Consider the following 24,534-nt stretch of genomic DNA (forward strand, 5'->3'; position numbering starts at 1 on the left):
ACATGGAGCTCCTGGAGAGCAGGGATCGGTCATCATTTACTTTCTCCTTACTGCCCCCACCCCTGCATAAAAAATAAAACAAGTGGATCCTACAAATATACTCTCCACAAATGTTGAATAGGAGAGAAGGCATGAGTCATGACTGTTTATTTCATCCTACTAAATGTATGGTATTATTTAGCCTACTCACCTCGATATGCCATTAAAAAGTAAGTAGTTTTTAAAAAGTTTCCCAGAATTAGGATAGATTCACTGTGATCCACATTCCTAAAAAAGCTGTTTTACTGGAAGTATCCAGGAAGAGATATGTATCTTCAGGACAAGGAACCATTTAGAGAAAGAGAACAATGCTTTTTTTCTCTTCAAGTCAAGAAAAATCCAGTTCTGGAGTTGTGTCTACATCAAAGTGAGGGGAACTGAGCAGCTCCCTCCCTCTTCATTTTATCTTCTTGGTCTGGATGAATTGCTCTACCAGATTCTAACTGGGCCCTCAAAGCTAGCCATTTTATCTTGGGATTTGAGTTGCACAGGGTTGGGCACCACCTTCTTTTAAATGCCAAAACTGCCCAGGAGAGGTTATTCCTTAGGATCAAGTATTGTTCTACCCAGAAGCTCTCTTTTCAGAGATCAGGTTAGGCTAAATTCCTTTATCAGAATGGGGAGAGGTTTTAGAGTCAGATGAACTTGCATTTAAATCCATCTGGCTTCTGCCATGACCAGCTGTGTCAAGTCCTTGTAATATAGGGGAAATGATACTTAACCAGCAGGATTACTGAGTGAGATGGTGCAGGTATTATTTTTGCGTATAGTTTAGCAACAGTACATGGTCAGTAAATCCGGATTTTGATGAGGACGCTGGAACACAAATAAATGGGAGGGGAGGTGCTTTGAAATTCTGGCCACTTTCCAGGAGTGGGTAGGAAAGCCCTCTTGGTTGAGATAAGACCCCATCATAAATAAAGCAGCTCCTCATTAGGAGGCGCTCTCTCTTGTCATGTAACGAACTTCATTATCCTTGTTAAAGACGTCGGGCTCTCATTCATTGTTAAGTCGCTCTTGGTCTTAAAGTACTTTTTACATCTTAATATGAAACTTTTCTAATTAACCTCTGTAACTGGTAGTGTTCGGATCAAGGAGAGTACACACGGACGTGTTTCAGATAGTTCGAAAAAGTGGGACTTTTGACTGTCAGGTACTACCTTTCGAACTGTACTCCCACTTTCGAATACGGAGCGGGTGTGTTTTCAGCTTGCAGCTAGGATTTAATTCCCATTTCCTCCCAGTGGCTCTCCACGCTCCGGGGAGGTGGGGCGCCTGCCATCCGCGTGTGGTTTTGGGGTAGTAACCTCTCCCGGGGCGGCCGCCCGCCTCCACCCACAGCGGCGATCGTGACGTCACGGGCATTGCCTGGGTCCCCGCCCGGCCTATAAAGCGGCAGGTGCGCGCCGCGCCTCCGGAATGTTCGCACACCTTGGGCCCGCGCCCGAGTTGGAACGGAGAGATCCCGAGGCGAGCTCTAGGCGCTCCTCGAGCGCCCGAGCCTGGCCGGGCAGCGAGCACCGCCGCACACTGCCCTTTGTCCCCTCTCTCCTCCATCACCTCCTTTTCCAGCTGCAACTCCCGGCCGAGTTGCCGCAGAGACCGCGACGCCGCCGCGCCGAGGGACCAATGAGAGCCCCGCTGCTGCCGCCGGCGCCCGTGGTGCTGTCGCTCCTGCTCCTCGGCTCAGGTGAGGACGTCCTGGCCCGGAGCCGCCTGCCGACGCTTCTCCCGCGCCGGGCAGAGGCCTTCCCGAGGGAGGCGTCCACGTAGCTCCCTCCCTAAGCTTACTACCGGGGAGGAGGAGAAAAGCGGGCATGTGTCTCCGACGTTCCAGGCCAGGAGGAGGGTGCCGGAGATCTCCGAAAGTTTTACTCTAGTCCAGCTGCAGGAGACCTCAGAGATCCTGGGATCCAAATCCTTCCTTTTACAGATAAAGAAACCGAGTCCAGGGAGGTGAAGGGACTTCCGCAGATTTTAGGGCAGTTAAGTCCTGGACCCAGAGCAATGCCTCTTGCCTAAAGTCTCCGTCTCCTCTGTCTAGTGATTTTATCTTGACCTTCCTAGAGGGCCTCACGACGTTCCAGGGAGAAGCGAAGGCACCACCCCGATGCTGTTTTAGCGAGACCTACAAGATAAAGCAGGGGCGTGAAACTTTAGGCCCCAAATCTCACCCGGTCCCCGGTTTCGTCCCTATGTAGGAACAAGGATAATGAAGTAGTGACCATAAGAGTCATTATTATTGAATATCATTTATACTGTTTTACATTCACATATGTAATCTTTTTCAAAATGTGAACACGTGTTAGGAAAGTCTGATATTTATATCCAGGGCCTGTCCCTCCAAATGGGACATTCTAGCAAACACAAATGCCTCTGGTATGTGAAGTGATGGGAATATACAGACAATATAAATTACCTGTTAAGTAATTAGATTAATGTGCCGATCTGGCAGTGTTATTTGATGTGAAAAGGAGTGTAGACCATCTGTGGAAAAGAAAACCTGGATGAAAGAAGCTCTGTAAATTGGAACAGCTGAGTTTGCTTGTTGGCAAAATGTGAAGATGCTTTCATAAGTGACTCAATCCCAAACAATAGCACATGTGCAATAACTGCTTTGATATCAGAAGATAAACATTTCTCCTGAACACAGCTGACTGGTGAGAAAGGCACTCTGCTTTACCTTTTCTTTTCTTCCGGTGTTCTTTCTCCCACAGCCCATTATGCTGCTGGATTGGGTGTCAATGACACCTACTCTGGGAAAGGGGAACCATTTTCTGGGGACCACGGCGCTGATGGATTGGAGGTTACCCCAAGAAGTGGGATGTCCTCAGGAAGTGAGATTTCCCCCGTGAGTGAAATGCCTTCTAGTAGGGAACTGTCCTCGGGGATCGACTATGACTATGCAGAAGAGTATGATAACGAACCACAAATATCTGGCTATATCGTAGATGATTCAGTCCGAGGTGAGTGGAGGAGAAGGCAAAAACCTAGCCTATAAGATGTGTGTTTGCATGAGCAAAGCCATTCCCTGGATCTTGGAGTGGTTTTCTTGTGTGTCTGTCTGTTGCATACCCCGTGGGTATTTTACAGATGTGATAACTGAAGCGCAAGGTCGTTTTGCCCCGGGTTCCACAGCCAGCAAGCAGTTGAGCCAGCATGAGAACTCCAGTGTTTGATTCCACGTCCTATGCTCTTTCCCACGGGACCACATGACCGCCTTGATGAGAGACAGGCATAGACATCAGCCAGTCCTCAGCTCTTGTATCCATTCCCCACCACCATTCTTCCCCAGATACCTGCATTTTAATACAAATAAGGAAACAGAAAGTAATGGGGAGGGAGCAGCTGGACTTTAGCCTTTAAGTACCAGGTGTTGAGAAACTGGAGATTCTAAAACAACAACAACGACAGCTGCAGCAGCAACAATAATAATACAACCTTCTGGAAATATTAAAAAAGGACAAATATGCATGGATTTCAAATAGCTAAAATCATGATTTAACCCCCAATCCCATGTGTTAGTTAAATAATAGTGACCCATAGTTTTGTTCTCTCTTGCTGTTATCTGATCCTTAAAAAAAAAAAAAGCTTAAATTTGTTTAAAATGAGAAGTACCAAAGTAAGAGGTAAGTATTGTTCATTACCCTCATATTACTTTGGAGTTTCAGGGCAGATGAGGTCATCAGTAAATCGGCTCTAAATATCCTACGAACATTCACTTCGGAGGCAGGACTTAATGCCCCTTCTCTCCTGACCTTAGTTTTTCTGACTCCTCTCCTGTCTGGCTCGCAGACCTGGTGAAGGGACAGCAGGTGATACCACAGGGACAGTGACTGGGTTAAGCGGCAGGTGGGAAAAGCTTCAGGGAGCCCTCCGTTTTACTCCTTAGTAACTTGTGCTTTTATGTAAGGTAGGGAAGAGGTCCATTTATACTTCTTATTTTTGGAGAGAAGATTAGAAACTGCTCTTTCAAAGAGGTTTCAAGTTGTTAACATTTCAAAAGGCCAAATAAGTTGTTAGCGGTGAAACTGACTAGCACTAGCGCATTGTGAAATAGTGAAGGTTGAACTCCTTGGAAAGGCTGTGGCGCCCACGGGGTCTATGTGTGTTGCAGCGCTTCAGCATAGTGACGATTTGTCTCTGTCTACAATTTGTAATATATCTGATAATGTGCAGTAATATTCATTTAAAATGTTTCTATTAGAGAACTCATTCTAACTTGCGGTACTTATTTATCATCGAAGTTTCAATATAAAAATTGTATAACTGGTTAAACATTGCTCCTACTTTGACTATTATTAATGTTATAATAACCTGCTAAAATACTCATAATATTTATTTGTTGCTTCCTTATTCACAGGGTTCTATCTTTGATACCCTTCTCTGTGTTTCTAGTTACAACTAATGGTATTATGACATTGTGGTATTTTCCTCTTTGTACTGGGCTCTGTTTGCTAAATACTTGCTTAGAGAAGCCTGCTCAGGTATTAGTATAACAAAATGCACAGCTCCAACATGGGGAAAACTCCGTCCTTTATTTAGCATGTGGGCATACTATATCCCGCATAGCTATGATGCTGAACCAACGTTTCTGTAGTTCTAGAGTTAAGATGAGTGAGTCTCTGAAGCATCAAGTACAAATATTTCTGGGTTCCTATTTTTCAAACAGATTGACCACAGAAATGAGCCCCATGGAATTAATTATAACCCATTGTCATCTGGGAGTTGGAGAAAATTGATTCATTCTAATGTGTAATTCTCAGTTTTTTCCCACTCTCAAGTAATACACAGTAATGCCCAATTATGGTACTGAGCACAAGACCGAGATGAGTAAATAAAATCAACAAATATACTAAAGTCCCAGTTTCATCAGTAGTATTGACTTATCCAAGAGAAAACATAGGATAGTGGGGGAATGACAGGCTTTGGCACCCCAGCACTGTCATTTTCTAGCCGCATGTCCTCGGACATGTTACTTGTCTTCATTCAACTCCAGTGTCGTCCTCCATGTCAGCTGGATCGCAGTACATTCAACTGTGACCTGGGTTTAATCAAATTAATGCTCATTACCAAGAACTTGGCATGAATAAGAAATTCAAGAAATGTGTAAGATATTTCATGGATTTTTTTAGACAAGTAAATACTATTATCAATAATAATAATACTGGTACAATTAAATTCAAAATACGTTTCTAAGCTAATAAAATAACAAGGAGGCTCGGATGGTTAAGTGCTACACCATACAGATATTCTCTTTAACCAATTATTACATATGAATTGTGTTAAATAATGAGAAAAATATGGTCATTGTCCCCATGAGCTCTCACTACTAGGACTTCTTTCTCTCATGTCTCCAAAATGATATTCAAGATGAAGAGAGACTGTTGTCAATAAATCTTTTTTTTTTTTAGTTGAACAGGTAGTTAAACCCATGAAAAACAGAACAGAAAGTGAAAAGACTTCAGACAAACCCAAAAGAAAGAAAAAAGGAGGCAAAAGTGGAAAAAATAGAAGAAACAGAAAAAAGAAAAATCCATGTGATGCAGAATTCCAAAATTTCTGTATTCATGGAGAATGCAAATATATAGAGCGCCTGGAAGCCGTAACATGCAAGTAAGTTTTCCTAAATTATATAGAAATCTGTATTTAAAACACCATGTTTGAAACTCCTAGATGCAGAAAGCCATTTATTTTTCCCATGTATAAACCAAGGGTTTGTAACCTTTTTCTTAAAGGACCAGCTGGAAAATAATTTAGGCTTCTTTGGTCAAGATTATGTATGTACTTACAGAACCAATTAAAATGCAACCATTTAAAAATGTAAAAACCATCCTTGGCTTGCACACTGCAAAAAACCTAGCAAATGCCTAGAATTGACCCATGGGCTATAGTTTGCTGACCCTTGGTATAAATAAAAAGGACCTAAAGGTACTCTACACATAATCCTTCATCCCCCCACAAGCCACTAGCACATTAAATGATAGTGGAATGTATTAGCTGCATAACAAGTCACTGAACTCATCAGTCGGTCATGAAAAGGAGCACAAAGAATGAAAAGGTGTGTCTTCTTGGAATATCACACCCGAACTCATCTCAACTTGTTCTTATACTAATAGATCTTTGGCTTGAATGCATCCTGTCTCATGATTTTGAAATACAAATAGATGGCATGATTTTTTTTTTTTTTTTGAGTATTACAACGAAATGCCTATTGATGACCTGGAAAGTAAACCTAAAATATATGGAATGTTTTCAGTTATTATTATAATTTTTGAATGTGGGTTGTTTACAGATGTCATCAGGATTACTTTGGTGAACGGTGTGGGGAAAAGTCCATGAAGACTCACAGCGTGGTTGACAGTGATTTATCAAAAATTGCTTTAGCTGCCATAGCTGCCTTCGTGTCTGCAGTGAGCTTCACAGCGATTGCTGTTGTTATTACAATCCAGTGAGTATGGCTTAACTTCCACTTTCCGACTACAGTAATGCCAGGTTGATGTGGTTTTTCAGTATTTCTATCCCAATGTCCTAGATCATCTTTTAGATGAATTATTCTGTCAGTGGCATGTGACCTTTGGTTATATCTTTACACTTCATGGACAAAGATCACAGAATTTGCTCAAAATTTGTATTACTTTGGCCACCATCAAAATTTAATATGTAAGGCCGTTTTTCAAACACCCTAGACATTTTTTGAACTTAAAAATCGATGGTTTTGTTTCATGTTATATCTCTACTCACGGCTACCCGCAAATCCCAGAGTGTTGGTATAGACTCTGAATATCTTTAAGCTTAAGGAGGCCTCCCAGAAGCTAATTAAGGCCTGGTTCATAGTAGGTTGTCAGAGACTCTGCTTTGGCACTAAAAAACATCACAAAGAGCTTCAAACCAGGAGCCAAGAAAAGATCTATCCTCTGCTTCTAGTAAAATGCAAAATTCTAAGTTAGATGTCATTGCATGGTACTGATTTACATAGAGCTTATGCCTGTTTTGTAATTGTCAAAGGTAATATGGGAACTCAGTTACTAAAAAAAAAAAAAAAAATTTTCCTCCATATGGCATGGCGTAGGAAGCAGGGACAATTCTATTACTGTTCTGCTCCTGCAATATCTGCCCTGTGTTCACAATAACAGATCACCACACTTCATTTCATGACCAATGAATGTTAGAAGTAGACTGTTCCTGGTAGTAGGCACTGGTGAATATGTCAAAATGGCATTGTCTGTCAAACTGAAGTCAGTGAATTAAGGAAGTTGGGGGAGGGTGTGAATGGCTCTGTAATGACTCATGTGCTACTAGAGCTTGGGAAAAGCAATAGACTCATTATTCTAATTTTAGGTCTTGGTAAATTACTTTAACAACTGGATTGTGTGCATGATCTACCACTCCTGCCATTCAGGAAACAAGGGGTTATCTTCTGCCATTGTTTACTATTATTTTAAATGCAGATCAGATAATGATAAAAAGACACATTAAAAAAAAACTGTTTTATGATGCACATAGAGTTTGATGTGTGGTTTAAATTTGTTTTGCACACCCTGGAAATTATGTTGATCTGTTAATACCTCAAGCCAGATATGCAAATATGTTTAGGAAAAATACCCTCAGACAAATCATGATTGCTCGGCATAGAAGGATAGAAGGAAAAAAATAGCCAGTTAGGGAAGATGTTTTGAAATAATTATTCAAACTTGGGATCATTCAGGGTGAAATATTTAATAATCCTTCAGAGAAGCATGGAAAAACTTTTTGTCGTGTTGGCACTCTTAAAACTAAGCAGTGACTTTTCTCCTTTTCTACCATATTCCTGTGTTTGACACATAGAGCAAACAGTAGCCCAAGCCACATTTTGCTGTTTTTTCATAACTGAATTTTTTTCCCCAAACATCATGACAAAGTTCTTATGATTTTAGGAGTAATGTTTGGTAGACGGGTTAAAGACCTGTTAAAAATAGAATTTCTTGTATAACACCAAGACATTTTTAAATGACTGAGTTTTACTAGAAAGTAACAATGAATAAAACTAAAAGAAAGTACTTATTATATATAGAAATAAAGAAAACCCAACTTGTTTTGTAAGCTTGTGTGAAAAAATTCTGATCACTTAAATTAGTTGGTACAAGTGTAAAGTCCTTCTGTGGTAAAACTATACCATCTTCTTCCTCCAACTGTACATGGCACCTGTGCCAAGTGTTGAGGAAAAAAAGAAAGAATGAGGTCTTGCCGTTTGCAACAACATGAATGGACCTAGAGGGTATTACGCTAAGGGAAATTAGTCAAAGAAAGACATATACTGTATGGTTTCACTTACATGTGGAATCTGAAAGACAAAACAAATGAATAAACAAACAAACAAAAAGCAGAAAAAGACCCATAAATACACAGGACAAAATGATGGTTGTCAGAGGGGAGGGGGTAGGAAAATGGGCAAAATGGGGGAAGGGGAGTGGGAGATACAGGCTTCCAGTTATGGAATGAATAAGTCATTGAATTAAAAGGCACAGCATAGGGCATATAGTAATGGTATTGTAATAATTTTGTATGGTAACAGATGGTAGCTACACTTGTGGTGAGTGTAGCATAATGTATAAACTTATGGAATCACTATATTATTATACACCTGGAACTAATGTAACATTGTGTGTCAACTAAAAAAAAAAGAAAAACAAAAACACACATGAATGTATTCCATGCCTTCTGAAAGTTTGTGTCTCAAGGGGTGTCTATTTAAATCTCAGTACTCTGGGAATATGTTTATATAAAGTCACCATGAACATCCCCTTAAAAAGAATGGTGGTAATATTTTATAGCTGGGTTTAAGTTTTGGCTTGGTATAGAATACAGTGTAATGGCCTATAAGGCCTCACAAAAAGGAATTCCCTGTACTCATGAAAACCCCAATCAATATAGAGATGAATAGAACTTTGATGACCATAGAATATCTTGTCTGAAGGCTTCGAAAACGATACTTCAGGGAATATGAAGGAGAAGCTGAAGAACGAAAGAAACTTCGACAAGAAAATGGAAATGCACATGCCATAGCGTAACTGAAGATAACATTACAGGTTTGAATTTCTTTTGTAAGGATTTTATTTGTTTATTTCAGAGAGAGAGAGAGAGCACAAGCAGGGGGAGGGGCAGAGGGAGAGGGAGAAGCAGACTCCCAGCTGAGCAGGGAGCCCGATGCGGTGCTCCATCCCAGGCCCCTGGGGATCATGACTGGAGCCGAAGGCAGATGCTTAACAGAATACGCCACCCAGGCGTCTCATACAGGTTTGAGTTTTAAAAGATAACTGTAGATGATATCTTATAATTTTGAAAAACATAGCATCTGTTATCTCAAGTGAAGAAAGTAAGTGTTCTCAATTATGGATACACTATGAACATTGGCTACATTGAAGTCTTATTCTTTGAGCGTGAGATGGAGTTCAATAGTGAGAAAGGACTATTACAAGGGATGTAAAGATGAGGCAGACACAGCTCCTCTTCTCAAAGAAGTTAGCATTTAGAAGATAGAAAATAGTATAAGGAACCAGAATGCCAGGGCAAGAAAATGTGTGTCATATGAAAGGAATATGAGGCATTTCCAGTGAAGGGGAGGAAGTCCTGTGTAGGGAGCAGGAAAGGATGTCGTATATAGGGTGGCATTGGAAGTGAGCCTCCAAGGACTGATGAGATTGAGGCAAGCAATTGATCTTGGGACAAGTATTAATCTTCCTTTTCATACTGTAAGATGGACTGGGTCACTTTAGAAACTTGTGACAAATGGCCTAGTTCAAATGGGTGTTGAGGAGAGATGGTTGGAATGAAGGTTGAGCTCCTGTGGTGGAGAGCCAGGTTAGGGAGCGTGACTATAAATGTGAGGAAGTAGAGATAGCAGGTCGAACATTCTTTTAAAGAAAGGAAGTAGTGGGGTACCTGGGTGACTCAGTCAGTTAAGCGTCTGACTCTTGATTTCCACTCAGGTCATGATCTCAGGGTTGTGAGATCGAGCCCCGCGTTGGGCTCCACACTGGGTGTGGATCCTGCTTAAGATTCTCTCTCTGCCCCCCCACCTCTAAAAAAAAAAAAAGCAAGGAAGTAGGAAGGGAGAAGGGGGTACAAATTTGAGAGATAGTTTGGCTAAGGGATATATTGTAGTTCTTATTTTTAAATTTTTTTTTTTTTTGTAAAGAAGCAGAGCTGAGCATATTGTAGGGAAAGGTAAGGAGCTATGGAGAGGAATATTTTATTAATAACTAAAGTGGACAACTAATGAAGCAAACTTCCAGAGGAAAAGTAGACAAAGAGATCAAGGACACATTTAAAGTTGGTCAGAAGAAGGAACTCCATTTCCTTAGACATTCAGGAAAGATGTCCCGTCCTTAAGTCATTGGTTCTCTGCCTTCAGTGGGTTTAAGAATTACTTGAGATGCTGGTTAAAGATGCACATTCCTAAGCCAAACCCTAAATCTACTAAATCCAGTATTTCCCTTTTTATAGGACACCACAGATGCTTGGAGAAACACTCCATTTAGCATTGGTTAAGTGCAAGTATTACATCCTGAGCCTATTACAGAATTAGCTCAATAACTCCTGAAATGGTAATTACTGATGCAATGTTGTGCTCAGTACTTATTGCATTAACATTTATTATAGCATTGGCTTAATGTGCTGAAGCTAAGACCACCAACATGAAGAAAGGTAGATTTTTAGTTATTTAGTGCAACTGAGATTTCTCAAAGTAGATCTGAGATGATTTTTGGAAAAGGAATATGCTGCGTTGGCACATAGTGGCTGCCATTAGCTGGTAGCTACTATTATTATGCCCTTGGTACTAATTATCCTAAATTAACTGTATATCACGAATACACTGAGCCATTTAATCTTTCTTTTTAATTATGTCCACTGCATAGATTTGGTTAGGAAAACTACTTCCCATGAGTGTTGTTGTTTCTTATTAAGTGGAATTGGACCAAACAGATTTCAGCATAGGCAGTGCTCCACCTAAGTAAAACCAAAGAAGGTGTGAAAGAGAGACTCAGGTCGAAGTGGTAGTTTGTCTCTGAAAAGCTTTTAGCATTTTTCAGAAGACATTCTAAATTGACAGAAATTCTGATTCCTGATTTTTTTTTTTATGTTTTCTTAAAGCTGTAAGAAACTGAGCTTCATCTCTAATATTTCTGTTTTCCTTTTGACCAGGGTATCGGATTGGAGTCACTGCCAGGTCAGAACCATGAGTGATGAGTTGGTTCCTCTTTTCGGTGGATCATAAGAAAACAGAACCTTTTTGTTCTAATGGTTTTAAAAGTTCAATTGTTGCTTTTTATGCTAAGTCTTATTTCTGTACATAAAGATGCATGGAGATAAAAAGTATTTTTTCAAGTTGTAAATAATTTATTTAATATTTAATGGAAGTGTATTTATTTTACAGCTTATTAAACTTTTTTAAGCAAAGAGATTGAGAGTTTGAATATTAGTTTTGAGATTGCAAGACTCTAGGGTATTTTTCTCCTAAAGCTTAGATGATCATTTTGAAAGAAGTTCCTTCCCCTTTTTTCCTGTTTTTATGTTGATCTTCAAAACTTATTTCTTTTCCTAGAAAGCACTCTTAATGGAAAAGTACAAACTAGAGTAGTTTAGTCCTCCCACAGATACTAATGTCCTAAACTGGACTTTCTTATTCCATGTAGAACTTATTCCAAGTCCCGATAATTTGAAAACTTCTAAAATCAACATGTGGCACAGCCTCTCTTTCACAGTAGACACAGATATTATAAAAGAAAGAAAATCCACTGCCAAGCATCATCATCACCACAAACAAGAAAAAGACAAGAACAAGTTGGAAGATTACAGATCTGGCATTTCAAAAGAACCAGGAAGTGTTTAGAAACTTCTTTCTCTAATATCACTACATGAATGCACAAAGCATCTAAAACCCACTCCTCCTCTTCCTCCCTTTGCTACTATTTTTTTTTTTTACATTATTTTAAACAAATACATGGGCATTTGTGGTGAGTGCTCTTTCAAGAACATTAGTTTCCTGGAATCACTCACCATTTGGTTACTAGCTGGCCAACTAAGTTCCCAGCGTACAAAACGAAACAAGCCAACATGTATAAATGTATGGGGGATATTTTTGAGGAAATTAGCCAATATTAAGCATAATTCCAGCAATCATCTCACAGAATTTCATAAATGAAAAGTGCCTTAAGTGTCAAGAGTTACATTCTCCAAATCCTTGTCCAGTGATCATCTAACCAACTGGTTGCCAGCCTCACCTGCATGTTATCATAGGAGTTTTGATGTCTAAATGCCCGGGTCTCCCTCCCAGAGCTTCCAATTTAAATAAACTGGTGTGGGTCATTGGTATGCGGATTTTTGAAAGGTCTCTAGATGTTTCCTACATGCAGCCAGTGTTGAGAACCTCTGCTCCATCTCTGCTTGAACATCTTCAGTACGCATTTTCCACAACCTCATTCACTAAATAGTTATTGTGGATGATTTGAGACTAGTGCTAGGCATACAAGACAGAAAAGCCCTAACTTTGAGACATTTGCCACCCAGTTGATGGGAGGGAGTATGTCTTGTCGGTGCAGTGCAAGAAATAAATAATAAGTGAGGTGTGTACCAGGGACCCCTGGGAGCCCAGGGAGCTGTCACCTAGCCTGGACTCAAATGAGTCAGGGAGGGCTTTCTAGGGAGAAGCTAGCTGAGATTATCCTTGAAGGATGAGTGGGAATTATGTGGAGATCCTTACAGGCACAAGCAAAATTACCACGTCATCAAACAGTATGACCTGAAAGGGAAAATACGTAAAATAGTTCAGTATTACTGAAACAAAGTGTGAAGTCAACAGAGGCTGTGAAGGCAGCTGGAATGATGAGGACAAGTTCACATGGGGCCTTAAACATATACTGCAGGCCATGAGGAGTCATTCCAGCCAGTTGGTCAAGGGTAGACACTTGATCAGATTTGCATTCCAATTAAGTTATAAGCCAACCATGTGGGGGAGGTACTTGGGCCAAAGCCAAAGGTCAAAAGATTGGCTTGGAAGCATTTGAATGAACACCTGAAGCTGAGGAGGTAAAGAAGGGAAAGAGAAACTCAACATGTATTTGAAGATTTGTAGTAGGTTAAAAATAAGAAAGCAAAGTTAATTATTATTAAACAAGACTGTGGGTAATGAGATAGCAAGGGGACTGAAGAAATCTAAGATGACCCCCCAAGTTCCTGGCTTTGGAGGCTAGGTGGACTCATTTTAATTTAATGCAATTTTAAGTAGGTAATCTCTTGAAGTTTATTGAATATTCCAGATAGGAAGCAAGGCTTTTTGTTTATCCCTGCCTGAAGAATGGCTCTTCTCTATTTTATAAAGACTTCCTTTCTAATTTGTAATGGATTTTTGGGAAAATAAGGACCAGCCCAGCCAATGAGTCAACTGAATCAACCCTAGGCCTCATTTCATATCTGAGATTGAGCTTATGAGTGGAACAAGTCTGCCTGTGTGATAATGAGTTCAGCTTTGGATCTGTTGAGTTGGAGATGCCAGGAGATAACTACTAAGCAGTTAGATATACAAATCTGAAGTTCAGTGAGCAAAAGAATTATATATTGGGGGTTGTCAAAATATATATGGTAACTAAAGCCACAGAAGTGGCCAAGACTACTAAAGGAGGCGATAATGAGTCCAAAGAGAATATATTTGTATTGACAAATCTCCCCAGTTGTCACTACACAAGTGTATAGAAAAGCCAGACAACTATAGACACCGTGAAGTTTCTAGGCACTTGCCTGCCATCCCCTGTACTTTTCTAGCTCTTAAAACAAAAAGTTTATTGGGCACCTGTGTGGCTCAGTCATTAAGCATCTGCCTTCAGCTCAGCTCATGATCCCAGGGTCCTGGGATTGAGCCCCGCGTCGGGCTCCCTGCTTCTCCCTCTGTTGTGCCCCCTGTTTGTGCTCTCTCTCTCTGTCAAAAAAAAAAAAAAAATTATTAAACCACTACAGTGGAGTAGAAGGAAAGAAAAAAAAAACACCTTACTCTTTCATAATAAAAATAATCTTAAATTTATTGAGACCACAGATACCCCACGGATTATTCTAAGTGCTTTATACTTCGTCATTCATCTAATCCTCATAACCTCCTTAAAAAGTAAATACATTTTATAGGTAAGTAAAGTAAGGCTCAGGGCACCTGGCTGGCTCCATTGGTGGAGCATGCAGCTCTTGATCTTGGGGTTGTGAGTTTGAGCGCCACATTGGGTGTAGACATTATTTAAATCTTCAAAAAAATAAAATAAAATAAATAAATAAATAATAAACAGGGAGATTAAGTAACTTGTCTATGGCAAAACAGCCAGTAAATGATAGCTGGCTCAAAACCAGCCCATTTAAACTACTTTCTCTACTACTCCTATAGTCAGGTGTTTATTTTAGGGTTAAAGAATGCTATCTGCATACCAATTTAGCATGGCTTAAAACTCCCACTCATAAGAAATCTGGTTTATTTCTTCAAGACCCAGATGACACTTTTATCTACCTCTGCTGCCTTCACAAAACTTCCCAGTCTATACCCTATCTCTCTACCCTATACAGTACATAGAATACACACCTTAGAATTAGCCCGACAGAGGAATAAGAAAGCTGGGCTATTTATTCATAAATTTTATCCATAAATTTAAAAATTGGTTCAGAGCTGCTTCTGGGGTAAGGAAGGTTAATTCCCTGGAACTTCAGGCCAGCTTCATGTGTAGGCAAAATGAACTCCAGTGGTCGGAGGAAGTCCTCAGGCAATGAGATACAGGTGGGCGGTAGGTGGGGATGATATGCTTAGAAACAGACATGACTTGGGGTTTTAGGTGAGGCACAATGAGCGTCTGTTAAAGTGCCTGGCTTATTGACGGACAATTTAACTATTATTTCTTGGCTATGTTGTCATTCCTTCAATAAACAATCGTAAATAATTATTAAACTCAGCTATGTGCCAGGCAAGCGTAGATTACTAAAAAGCAACATCTCATAAGTCCTAAAAGTATTTGCAAAGGTAACAACAGAAGGGAAATAGCAAAGTAAAAGATTTAGATAGTGCCAAACTAGATAATAATCCTATCAATAATTAATAATTCACTTTGTTAGAGCTGACCTTTATGAGGTATGAGTAAAGTAATGATACTGGTTTTCTTCCCTGGCTTAGAAATCCATATTACTCAGAAATACCTCATGCAAATATACTCACATTAATTTCCAAACCTTCAAATCACACATATATACTATGTGTGTTTAATCATTAATAAGTATTTATTGAACATCTACTGTAAGCATAAAGATGCTTTAGACAGTGCAACCCAAACTTCTTTCAGATCTCTCTGGCTACACTGATTATGTCATCAACTTCTCTGGGTCTGTACGTGTGTGCATGCTGCTGATGAGGTCGTTGGCAGCATGGGTCATAAAGTCATAATGCGATGCAATTATAAAACTTTAAAAGGATAACAAAAAACTACTATATGTCCAGACTCTAACATAATATAAAATCTCTTGAGTTAAAAATCATCTGAAGAAAAGTTACAAAATACTTAGAACTGAATAGAAATGTTTTGTCAAAATTTGTGTGGCATGGCTAAAATAGTACTTATGCAATTTGTAGTTTTAAAGATATTTGTCAGAAAGCAAGAAGAACTTAAAAAGAAAACTTAAGCTAAACATTTAACTCAAAATTTAGAAAATGGCCAAGGGAGATAAGAAGGAAATATTTAAAATAAGGACAGGGATAAATGACAAAGATAATTGGAAAACAAAGCCAAAATGTTATTCTTTGGAAATACTAGTAAGATAGGCCTCTGTTAACATTGATCAAAATAAAAAGATACATAAAAATATATATTTATAAATATATATGTATATGTAATATATAAAAATAAGCATAAATATAAAAATTCAAAAGCATATTTAAAAAATTACATCATAGGGGCACCTGCGGGCTCGGGGGCTCAGTCGGTTAAGCATCTGACTCTTGGCTTTGTCTCAGGTCATGATCTCAGGGTTGTGAGATAGAACCCAGTGTGGAACCTGCTTAAGATTCTCTCTCTCCCTCTCTCTACCCCTCCCCCCTGCTCCTGTGTGCTCTCTAAAAACAAACAAACAAATAAATAAATATAAATACCTATAAAAAGTTACATCATGAACATAGAGTTTTTGTCAGGAATGCAAGGTTGGTTCAACACCAGAAAGTCTTATCATTGTTATATTTAAAAAAAGACTAAAAAAAAAAAAATAGAAATTTTCTGTTACACAAAATACAGTTAAAAAGCATTTAAAAAATTTTTATTTTATTTTAATCCCAGTATGGTTAAAACATTTTTTTAATTAAAGGCAGAGAAAGCTTTTAAATGCAAAATTGATTTATATTTTATTTTGAATAAATATATTCAAAATAAATATATATATTATTTTAATTTTAGAACTAGGAATAGCATACTTCCTGAACTTGATAAAAGCTATATACTAGAAGTAATAACAGAATTTATACTTAGTAACAGATCTATAGACTCTTTCTTTTTAAGATTAGGAACAAGACAAGGATGCCCTTCATCACTACCACTAACCACTGTTTAACATAGTATAAAAATTCTGACCAAAGTTGTAAGAAAAGGAACAGAAGAAATACAAGAATTTGTAAAAGAGAAATAAATCTTTTCTTGTTCACAAATAATATGATAGTCTACCTAGAATAACCACAAGAGTTAATATGCCAATTATTAGAATTTATAAGATAATTTCATGAGATTGCCAGGTATAATATAAATTTCTAAAATTAATAGAATTTTTCTTCAATGACAAATTAGCTCAATCTTAAAATAAAAAATAAAATAGCACTCACAATTGCTAGCAACCTATATGTGTATATATACATTTGTGTGTGTATTAATAAGTACATGGGATTTTAAAATTAGGTATCTGTTAAAAGAAAACAAAAAAATCTGTCACAGAGAGAGTCTCCTAGACTTTAGAATGTAGAGAGGTTAATTTTCTTCCCAAATATCATTAAATTCAACAAAATGCTAATCAAAATTCCAGCTGGGTATTTTGAGGAACTTCATACATCATATTCTAAAATTTGCATGGGAAAATAATAGTTCATGAAAATCTGCCATTTTGAGCAAATAAAACAAAAAAGAAGCCTTGTGTATAAAGACATATATACAATGTAAAGTAGTAAAACAGTGTGGTTCCTGACTGAGTATGGACATGAGTATGAACAAATAGACGAGCTAAACAACATAGAGAGCTCAGAGACAACTAGTTATGTTATAAAAATAGCATTATAAATTAATAAGGAAAATACTGACTACTTAGCAAATGTAGGAAAAAAAGGGTCTTCAAATGTGGAGAAAAATAAAATCAGATGATTACCTTATATCATAGCCAAAGCTGGATCCCACAAAGATGAAATACCTAAATGTGAAATGCAACCCTATCAAGTGAATACAAAATAATGCTGGAAAATATACTTGTGAATTAATGTTTGGAAGGATTTAAGCAAAATCCCACAATTAAAAGACATGAAGAGGAAAACTGTTTTTTTGAGTATGTCAAAATTAGGAAGTTCTGTTAAAAGAAGACTACCATGGACAAATTTGACAGAATTGTAGAAGAAATGGGCAATGTCTGAAACCAAGAAGGGATTATAATATGCAAGAAATGACTAAAAATTGGGCGCCTGAGTGGCTCAGTTGGTTAAGCAACTGCCTTCGGCTCAGGTCATGATCCTGGAGTCCCGGGATCGAGTCCCGCATCGGGCTCCCCGCTCGGCAGGGAGTCTGCTTCTCCCTCTGGCCCTCTTCCCTCTCATGCTCTCTATCTCTCATTCTCTCTCTCTCAAATAAATAAATAAATCTTTAAAGAAAAAAAAAAAGAAATGACTAAAAATTAACAAGAAGTTACAAGACCTTCAACTGAATGGGGGAGGAAAGGATATGAGCAAGGTATTCCCAGAATTTGAAACCTGAGTGACTAAGAAGTATGTGATCTGGACTAGTGCTATCCCATACGTTGCCTTGGTGTGAATTAGCAAAAGTCAGCCCTTTCGGCAGATAGGTCATAGTCATGTCAGGGCATGCAGAGCATGGCTTGGATCTTAGGTCCCACTCACATTCTTGACTGGGTACACTTCTGTAACTATAAGTGCACATTCAAACATCATGGTACTGACTAGAAAGAGATGCTCGAACTTACTGGAAATGGCAGAAAAACAAATCAAAACAATATGATATCACTTGGTACCTATCAGATTTGCAAGAAGAGAAAGATCATGTTGGCAGAAGCTTGCAGATGTAGAGACCCTTAAACCTTACTGACTGGAGGTTGGCTTGGAACTGTCATGATGGCAGTACTTAATCAAATTAAAGGTAAATATACCCCATTATCCAGGGCAAACATATCCCTGGGACAGGTAGGTTCACAAAGGGACTTGCATGAGGACGTTCATTGTGGTGTGACTTACAATAGTGGAGAATTAGAAGCAGTCTAGGTGTCTATTACTGATACCACAAAAGTCAAATGTACTGAGTACAAACTGGAAAACAGTATTCAGCCATTAGAAACAGAGGAGGTGTACTCGTAGCAATATGAATAGATTTTTTTTTTAAAGGTTAAAATTTTAAAAAGTGGTGCTAAAGCAAGTAAGAAATAAAGAGATCCATGGGGAAGATGCCACTTTCAGGGGGACGGGGCAGGAGATGAAGGGAGCTTGAACAAGGGTGGTGGCAGTGACAGCGGAGAGAAATAAGACACTGCTGGGAGAACATGAAAGACGGCCTACAGGACAGAGAATTGGGGGAAAGTAGTCACTCTGGTTATGTATCTAAACCTTATCCACAAAAAAAAAAAAAAAAAGAATTACAAGTTTCTCCCGCTCTCCAAAAGTAGAGATGAAAACTCTCATAACCCCAAGCAGCGTACACCAAAGAAGCAAGTACCATTAATTTACATGGAAAAACATTTTTTTAACTAAAATAGTTGACAATTTTGTTTTCATATTTTACAGTGCAAATGAAAATTGCTTTTTTTTTTTTTGGTCCCACTCCTCCCCTGCCAAAACTATTCTTTCTTTGATAGGAAGGGGGAGCAAGTCTTCCCCGTCTTGCTGTGAGAAAACACCCAGAGTCACGGCACCATGATCTCCTGGTGAAGAACAAGTAATATAAAATGGTTATAAAGAGGTTCCTGTCCCTTCTTACATGTCTCGTCGAGTCCTGGCCGACTGGGCACCCTCATGGGACGGGTGGGTGGTCTCATCACAGGGGGTGCAGGCATCATTGGCATGTGGCCTCCCATAGGTGGCTTCTTTCCAGGAGCAGGTCCCATTGGCAGCATACCGGGAAGAGGAGGGCCCATCACGGGCATCATGGGAGGGCCCCCCATATTGGGTGCTGGGATCATACCAGGGCAACTGGAAGGAGGTGGTGGGATCATTGCCCCGCAGGAGGAGGAGCAGACAATGGAGTAAGAGGTATCTTTTCTTGCTGAAATGCAGCCATTGTTTTGTCCATCAGGCTCTGAGCCTGCTCTTGCACCCATTTCTGATAGTAGTCTTTCACCTTCTTTGTGTTTCTTACTGCTGCTGTGTGCCTTTCTCACAGATGCAGAGTCATGGGTGAGGCACGGGTCACAGCAGTCACAATAAATCTCAGACATGTTGCTCTGCAGGCCGTTGGCCACTCCGGTCCCTGCCACCAGGAAATGGTGCACCTATATGTTTGTGTTTTTCCCAGACCCCAAAAATAACCTATCTTAAGCTTCTCTGATACCTTAAGATGCATTTTACTAACGGATGCACAAAATAAATCCAAATAAGCCCAGATGCTCACAGACACAGTTCAAAGATATAGCGGCTGGATGCTGAGATGCTGAGTATCATTGAGGGGAAGGAGCTTGGTGGGGTTGCTCAGGGTCGCGCTGCCTCTCTAATGGCTCCGTACAAAATAAATGCTGAACACTACTTTCCCTTTTTGCCTTTTTCCCTAATGGGGAAAATCCCTTTTCTATTCCTCTTAGTTAATGCAAACTGGTACTAAAGTAGTTCTTTCTAAATAGCAAAGTGGTATAACTCAAACTTTGGAAAAACAGGGGCTACCCATACTCGGTTACTCTAGAGAAAATGCAATATTTCTATTGTTCCAGTCTTTTAAGGGTTGACTTGATTTAATGCCAGTAAGAAATACCTGAAAACTAACAGTCCACATTGCTGCCCCTGAATTTCTGGATCTCAGTCTATGAAATTATTTAAGTTGAAACTATATCTGAATCCATGGAGGTTGGATAAAGAGGTAGCAGTAGTGAGATCTGTGACATGTGCAGAGGTTGGACTGTGACCATTCGTGTCTCTTCCAATGTTAAGTGGCATTCATTCTATGAGAAAAGGAGAAATCCATTTAACCAATTAAAATGTGAGGAAATATTCCTAAGGCTTAGTACAGTGAAAACATTAACATTACTATTAATAGAGTCGGAATGAGAATCGGGTCTCAAATACTTTCTTGAAGGCACTGGACTTGAATTATTTTCTTAAAAATAACTTCAGAGAAGTGTTGTAATCATTGTTGAAATTAAAGGAGGAAAAAAATAAATATCACCCCAAATTCCACCAATTAGAAATAACACTTCTAATACTCTGGTGTAAACTCTTCCAAACATTTTATCAACATGTATCTGTTATCTAAGAAAAATTTTTATCATACTTTTCATACTATTTTGAAAATTCTATTTCTTTGAACAATGTATTATAAATATCTCTCCTCTATCATTAAATAGTGTTCAATAATGTAGCTCTTAATGCTGGAGAGTATCTCATCCTTTAGCCAATCCCTAAACACTTTGTAGATAATTTTGAAAGTGGGATGAGGAGTGCACAGTATGGGTAAGATTTTATATAAAAAACTTTATGGCATATGCTGTAAAATTGTATGGAGAGGAGGAAAAGTCTTGAAGGATCTTTTTTACTGGGCAAAATCCAAAGCCTTAGCAAGTAACAAGTAACTTTAATTGTTGCCTTGTACCAAAGAAGGTTTAAGCACTTTACAGGTACAAATTCACTTATTCCTTAGAGCAACCCTCTTAAATATTAACTGCTCATGTCATACATAAAGGCATGAAATTTTCATCACTTTCTCAAGGCCACACAAGTGATGGATCTAGGAATGGAATGCAGGGGTCAGGCTCCAGGCCTGCCCTCTTAGCTACTCTGCTTAAGCATGGTATCGGAAGGGGTAAAGGCCAGACGTTCGCAGCCTCACCTGTGGTTAGACCAAAGGTTACGCTGACTGAACTTACTGATCTTACTTCTGTAGGGCTCAATGAAGAGTGGATTGGGAATGATGTATATCCCATCACATTCCAGGAACTCATACTCCCATACCACATTTGCACAGAGGCGAACAGACCGCCCCCTCCTTAGTATTGGATTATTTCTGCTTTTTCTTCCCCCCCTTTTACTTGATTCTCCCTAAAATAAGATGGATGACTTTACTTGGTGAATTAGTAATCGGTAACAATCCAATCGGCCATGGTCAGCAGAAAGTGGGGTCACTGCCTTGCAGAGACAAGGTGCCAGGACCTGCCCTGCCCCTACTCTTCCTTCTTCTTGGATAACTGTGAACAAGCAAGCTAAACCACCATTGTTCAGTCCATTCTCTACCACTCTTTACCACGAATTTTTTGGGCCCAGCTTAGCTACATTTATCTATTCTCAGTTGGTTAGGGCCTGAAGATAGGAGGAGAGAGTCATTGAAACCCCAAACCTCCAGCCATTCTATTTGGCGGATGTTTTTTGGTTGTGGGTCTAATTAGGGGATCCTTTGGGATCACAAAATCCTTTGAAAATAAATGAAAGTGGGCACCTGGGTGGCTCAGATGGTTAAGCGTCTGCCTTCAGCTCAGGTCATGATCCCAGGATCCTGGGATCAAGTCCCACATCGGGCTCCCTGCTCCTTGGGAGCCTGCTTCTCCCTCTGCCTCTCTCTCTCTCTCTCTCGCTCGCTCGCTCTCTGTCTCTCATGAATAAATAAATAAAATCTTAAAAAAAAAAGAAAATAAATGAAAGCTTTCCCTACGCATTTATACTTATTTTGTTGTTTCCAATTACAGGAGGCCCACAGAGTCCCTGAAGCCCATTCACTAATCACTGAAGAGTCCATGGGCCAGGATTAAGAAACCCTGGATTAAAAATGCCTTAATAGGGGCGCCTGGGTGGCTCAGTTGGTTAAACCACTGCCTTCAGCTCAGGTCATGATCCCAGGGTCCTGGCATCGAGCCCCACATCGGGCTCCCTGCTCATGCAGGAAGCCTGCTTCTCCCTCTGCCTGCCGCTCCCCCTACTTGTGCTCTCTCCCTCTCTCTCTCTCTCTCTCTCTCTCTCTCTCTCTCGCTGTCTCTCTCTGTGTGTCAAATAAATAAATAAAATCTTTAAAAAAAAATGCCTTAATAGGTCCTATATACCTTGATCTTTTTTTTAACCCTCCAATGCACTCAAAACTTCTTTAGTATTCTCAAAGACTCAACTCCAGTTCTAGGGGTTTGTAAGCAAATAACAACTCCCTTAATCCTAGCCCTAACCCTCCTGCTGAACACAGGAATGCTTGGTGGGACACAAGAGGCGCAGGTTTTTCCATTCACAGGAAGGTGGTCAGAGGAAATTTCTAAGACTAGGGATGGCCATCGGAAAAATAAATGAGTTCAGCAGTTTTGAGCACCAAGAAAGTCATGAAGAGGAAAAGGAAATTAAGGGCAGAAAGATTGTCAGGATAAGAATGGCACTGGCTTCTGGGCCATGAAGACGCCTTTCCTTGTAGTGTTGCAAATGTGCAAAGCCTCTTGTTGTGAAAAATATCAAGGATGGACAAACAACCCAAAAATCGGGACGGCCGACTGGAATCCCTGCTCAGGCCAAAAGAAAGGCCTTTTGAGGTACTCTGTAGATCAGTGAGTTCTTTCTATATTCTTGCTTCTCCTTCCTAATTCATTTGATGTCTATTCTTTCCAGGTAAGGAGAATTCCCAAACACTTTTTTTTCTTTTTTTCTTGAGGGATTCTCATTTTGTAGGCTGAATATTGGGTGGAAATCATGTTTCACTCTCAAGAAAATCACTGGAAATATGCCCAGGATGAACCTAAGAATAATCATGTTGCATATACCAATACAACATTTCTCGAAAAGCATTTTATATTACGTGAGTTTAGTGTTCACATACACATATGAATGTAGCATGTACACTTATACACACCCCAATTAGTGGTAATATATGCTTATTTCATTGTAGACATATTAACAAGTGTGTTATAGACTAAGGCACTCTGTGATATTTAAGGTACCTCTGTGATCCTTACCCATGAAGGAGGAGGAGGCATGAGCACGGGCCTCATCCCAGGACACTGGTTCCTGATCACTCTACCATACCATCTAGGTAAACATAGATCCCTTAATCTAGAGATCCCCAGTGCTTGCTTATTAAATATTTAATTAACTGATTGATTCTAGGATTCCATGAATGACCTGAAATCAGTGGCCCATTAAGTTTCAGGCACTTTTCTTTGCCAAAGGTCAGCTGCACCTGACTTGGCAGCTTGCCCACTGGGTTTCCCCCAAGGATTATTTCAAGCACATGACTCATTCCATGGATGCTTTTAGAGCCAATAACCTCAGTACTAAGGACAAGGACTAGAGATGTGGCTCACCTAAGTGGCCTTCAACTAAAAGCGAGCAGGGAGAATCTTAATTGGCCAAGGTCTGATTGGAGACAAATTATAGACAAGGGAAACAAAATACCTCAATCTCAATCAACTTCAGTCTGTGTCACTCAAGTCCCCAGAGGAATTCACAGAGACCAAGTAGCTGACTGAGCTGGACCACTGCAGGCCCAGTGTTCAGGTACTGGATTGGCACTCTGTCCTGTCATGTGCACTCACTGTAAGGGCCAGTGTGGTGAGAAAGGGCTTTAAGGAACTTGTGTCTATTCCTAATTAGGCCTGGACTTGCTGTATGATTTTGTATTTCTCCCTTCTGCATGTCCTTTTCCCCCATTTATTAAAGTTCAGGCCCCTCCACTGAGAGAAGATAATGCTTGTATGGTATGCATTGGAATAGCTAGTTTGTACAAGCTTACCCCGGATGCCCCTGTTAATTACTATCTTGGGAATGTAGAGATCCCATTCACCCTCTATATTCCTATCAAACAGATAGTGCAGAAGAACGTGTGGTTCAATGTTCAAGGTCAGGGGCTCTAGGGGTGGCCAATCCAGAGTGTTTCCTCCATTTATTCATTTACTCATATATTAAAAATAAAATGCACTGGTTGGGTACCATGAGTTCTTAGACACCCTTCCAAATGCTGTAGGGAAGAGTCACAGTCCTAACTCAGCTAAAACACAGAATTCTTGGGGCACCTGGGTAGCTCAGTCGGTTAAGTGTCTGACTCTTTTTTTTGGGGGGGGGATTTTATTTATTTATTTGACAGA

The 24,534-nt window shown here is 39.6% G+C and overlaps 1 protein-coding gene and 1 pseudogene across 1 annotated transcript; one reads left to right on the forward strand and one right to left on the reverse strand.

The window, feature by feature from the left end:
• Positions 1-1,475: 1,475 nt before the first annotated feature.
• On the forward strand, positions 1,476-11,473 carry AREG (amphiregulin). The gene is made up of 6 exons (XM_025887794.2): positions 1,476-1,729; positions 2,757-3,005; positions 5,454-5,655; positions 6,335-6,490; positions 8,996-9,107; positions 11,224-11,473. Exons 1-5 carry the CDS (start codon positions 1,669-1,671, stop codon positions 9,087-9,089), a joined length of 762 nt encoding a protein of 253 aa, XP_025743579.1. The 5' UTR covers positions 1,476-1,668; the 3' UTR covers positions 9,090-9,107; positions 11,224-11,473.
• Positions 11,474-13,808: 2,335 nt separating this feature from the next.
• LOC112835516 (U1 small nuclear ribonucleoprotein C-like) lies at positions 13,809-20,189 on the reverse strand (annotated as a pseudogene).
• Between the last annotated feature and the right edge of the window lie 4,345 nt (positions 20,190-24,534).

The sequence above is a fragment of the Callorhinus ursinus genome, unplaced genomic scaffold, assembly GCF_003265705.2.
Source record: "Callorhinus ursinus isolate GAN/ISIS: 27379988/994484 unplaced genomic scaffold, GSC_fseal_2.0 scaffold4, whole genome shotgun sequence".
In the NCBI taxonomy this organism is placed as follows: Eukaryota; Metazoa; Chordata; class Mammalia; order Carnivora; family Otariidae; genus Callorhinus; species Callorhinus ursinus.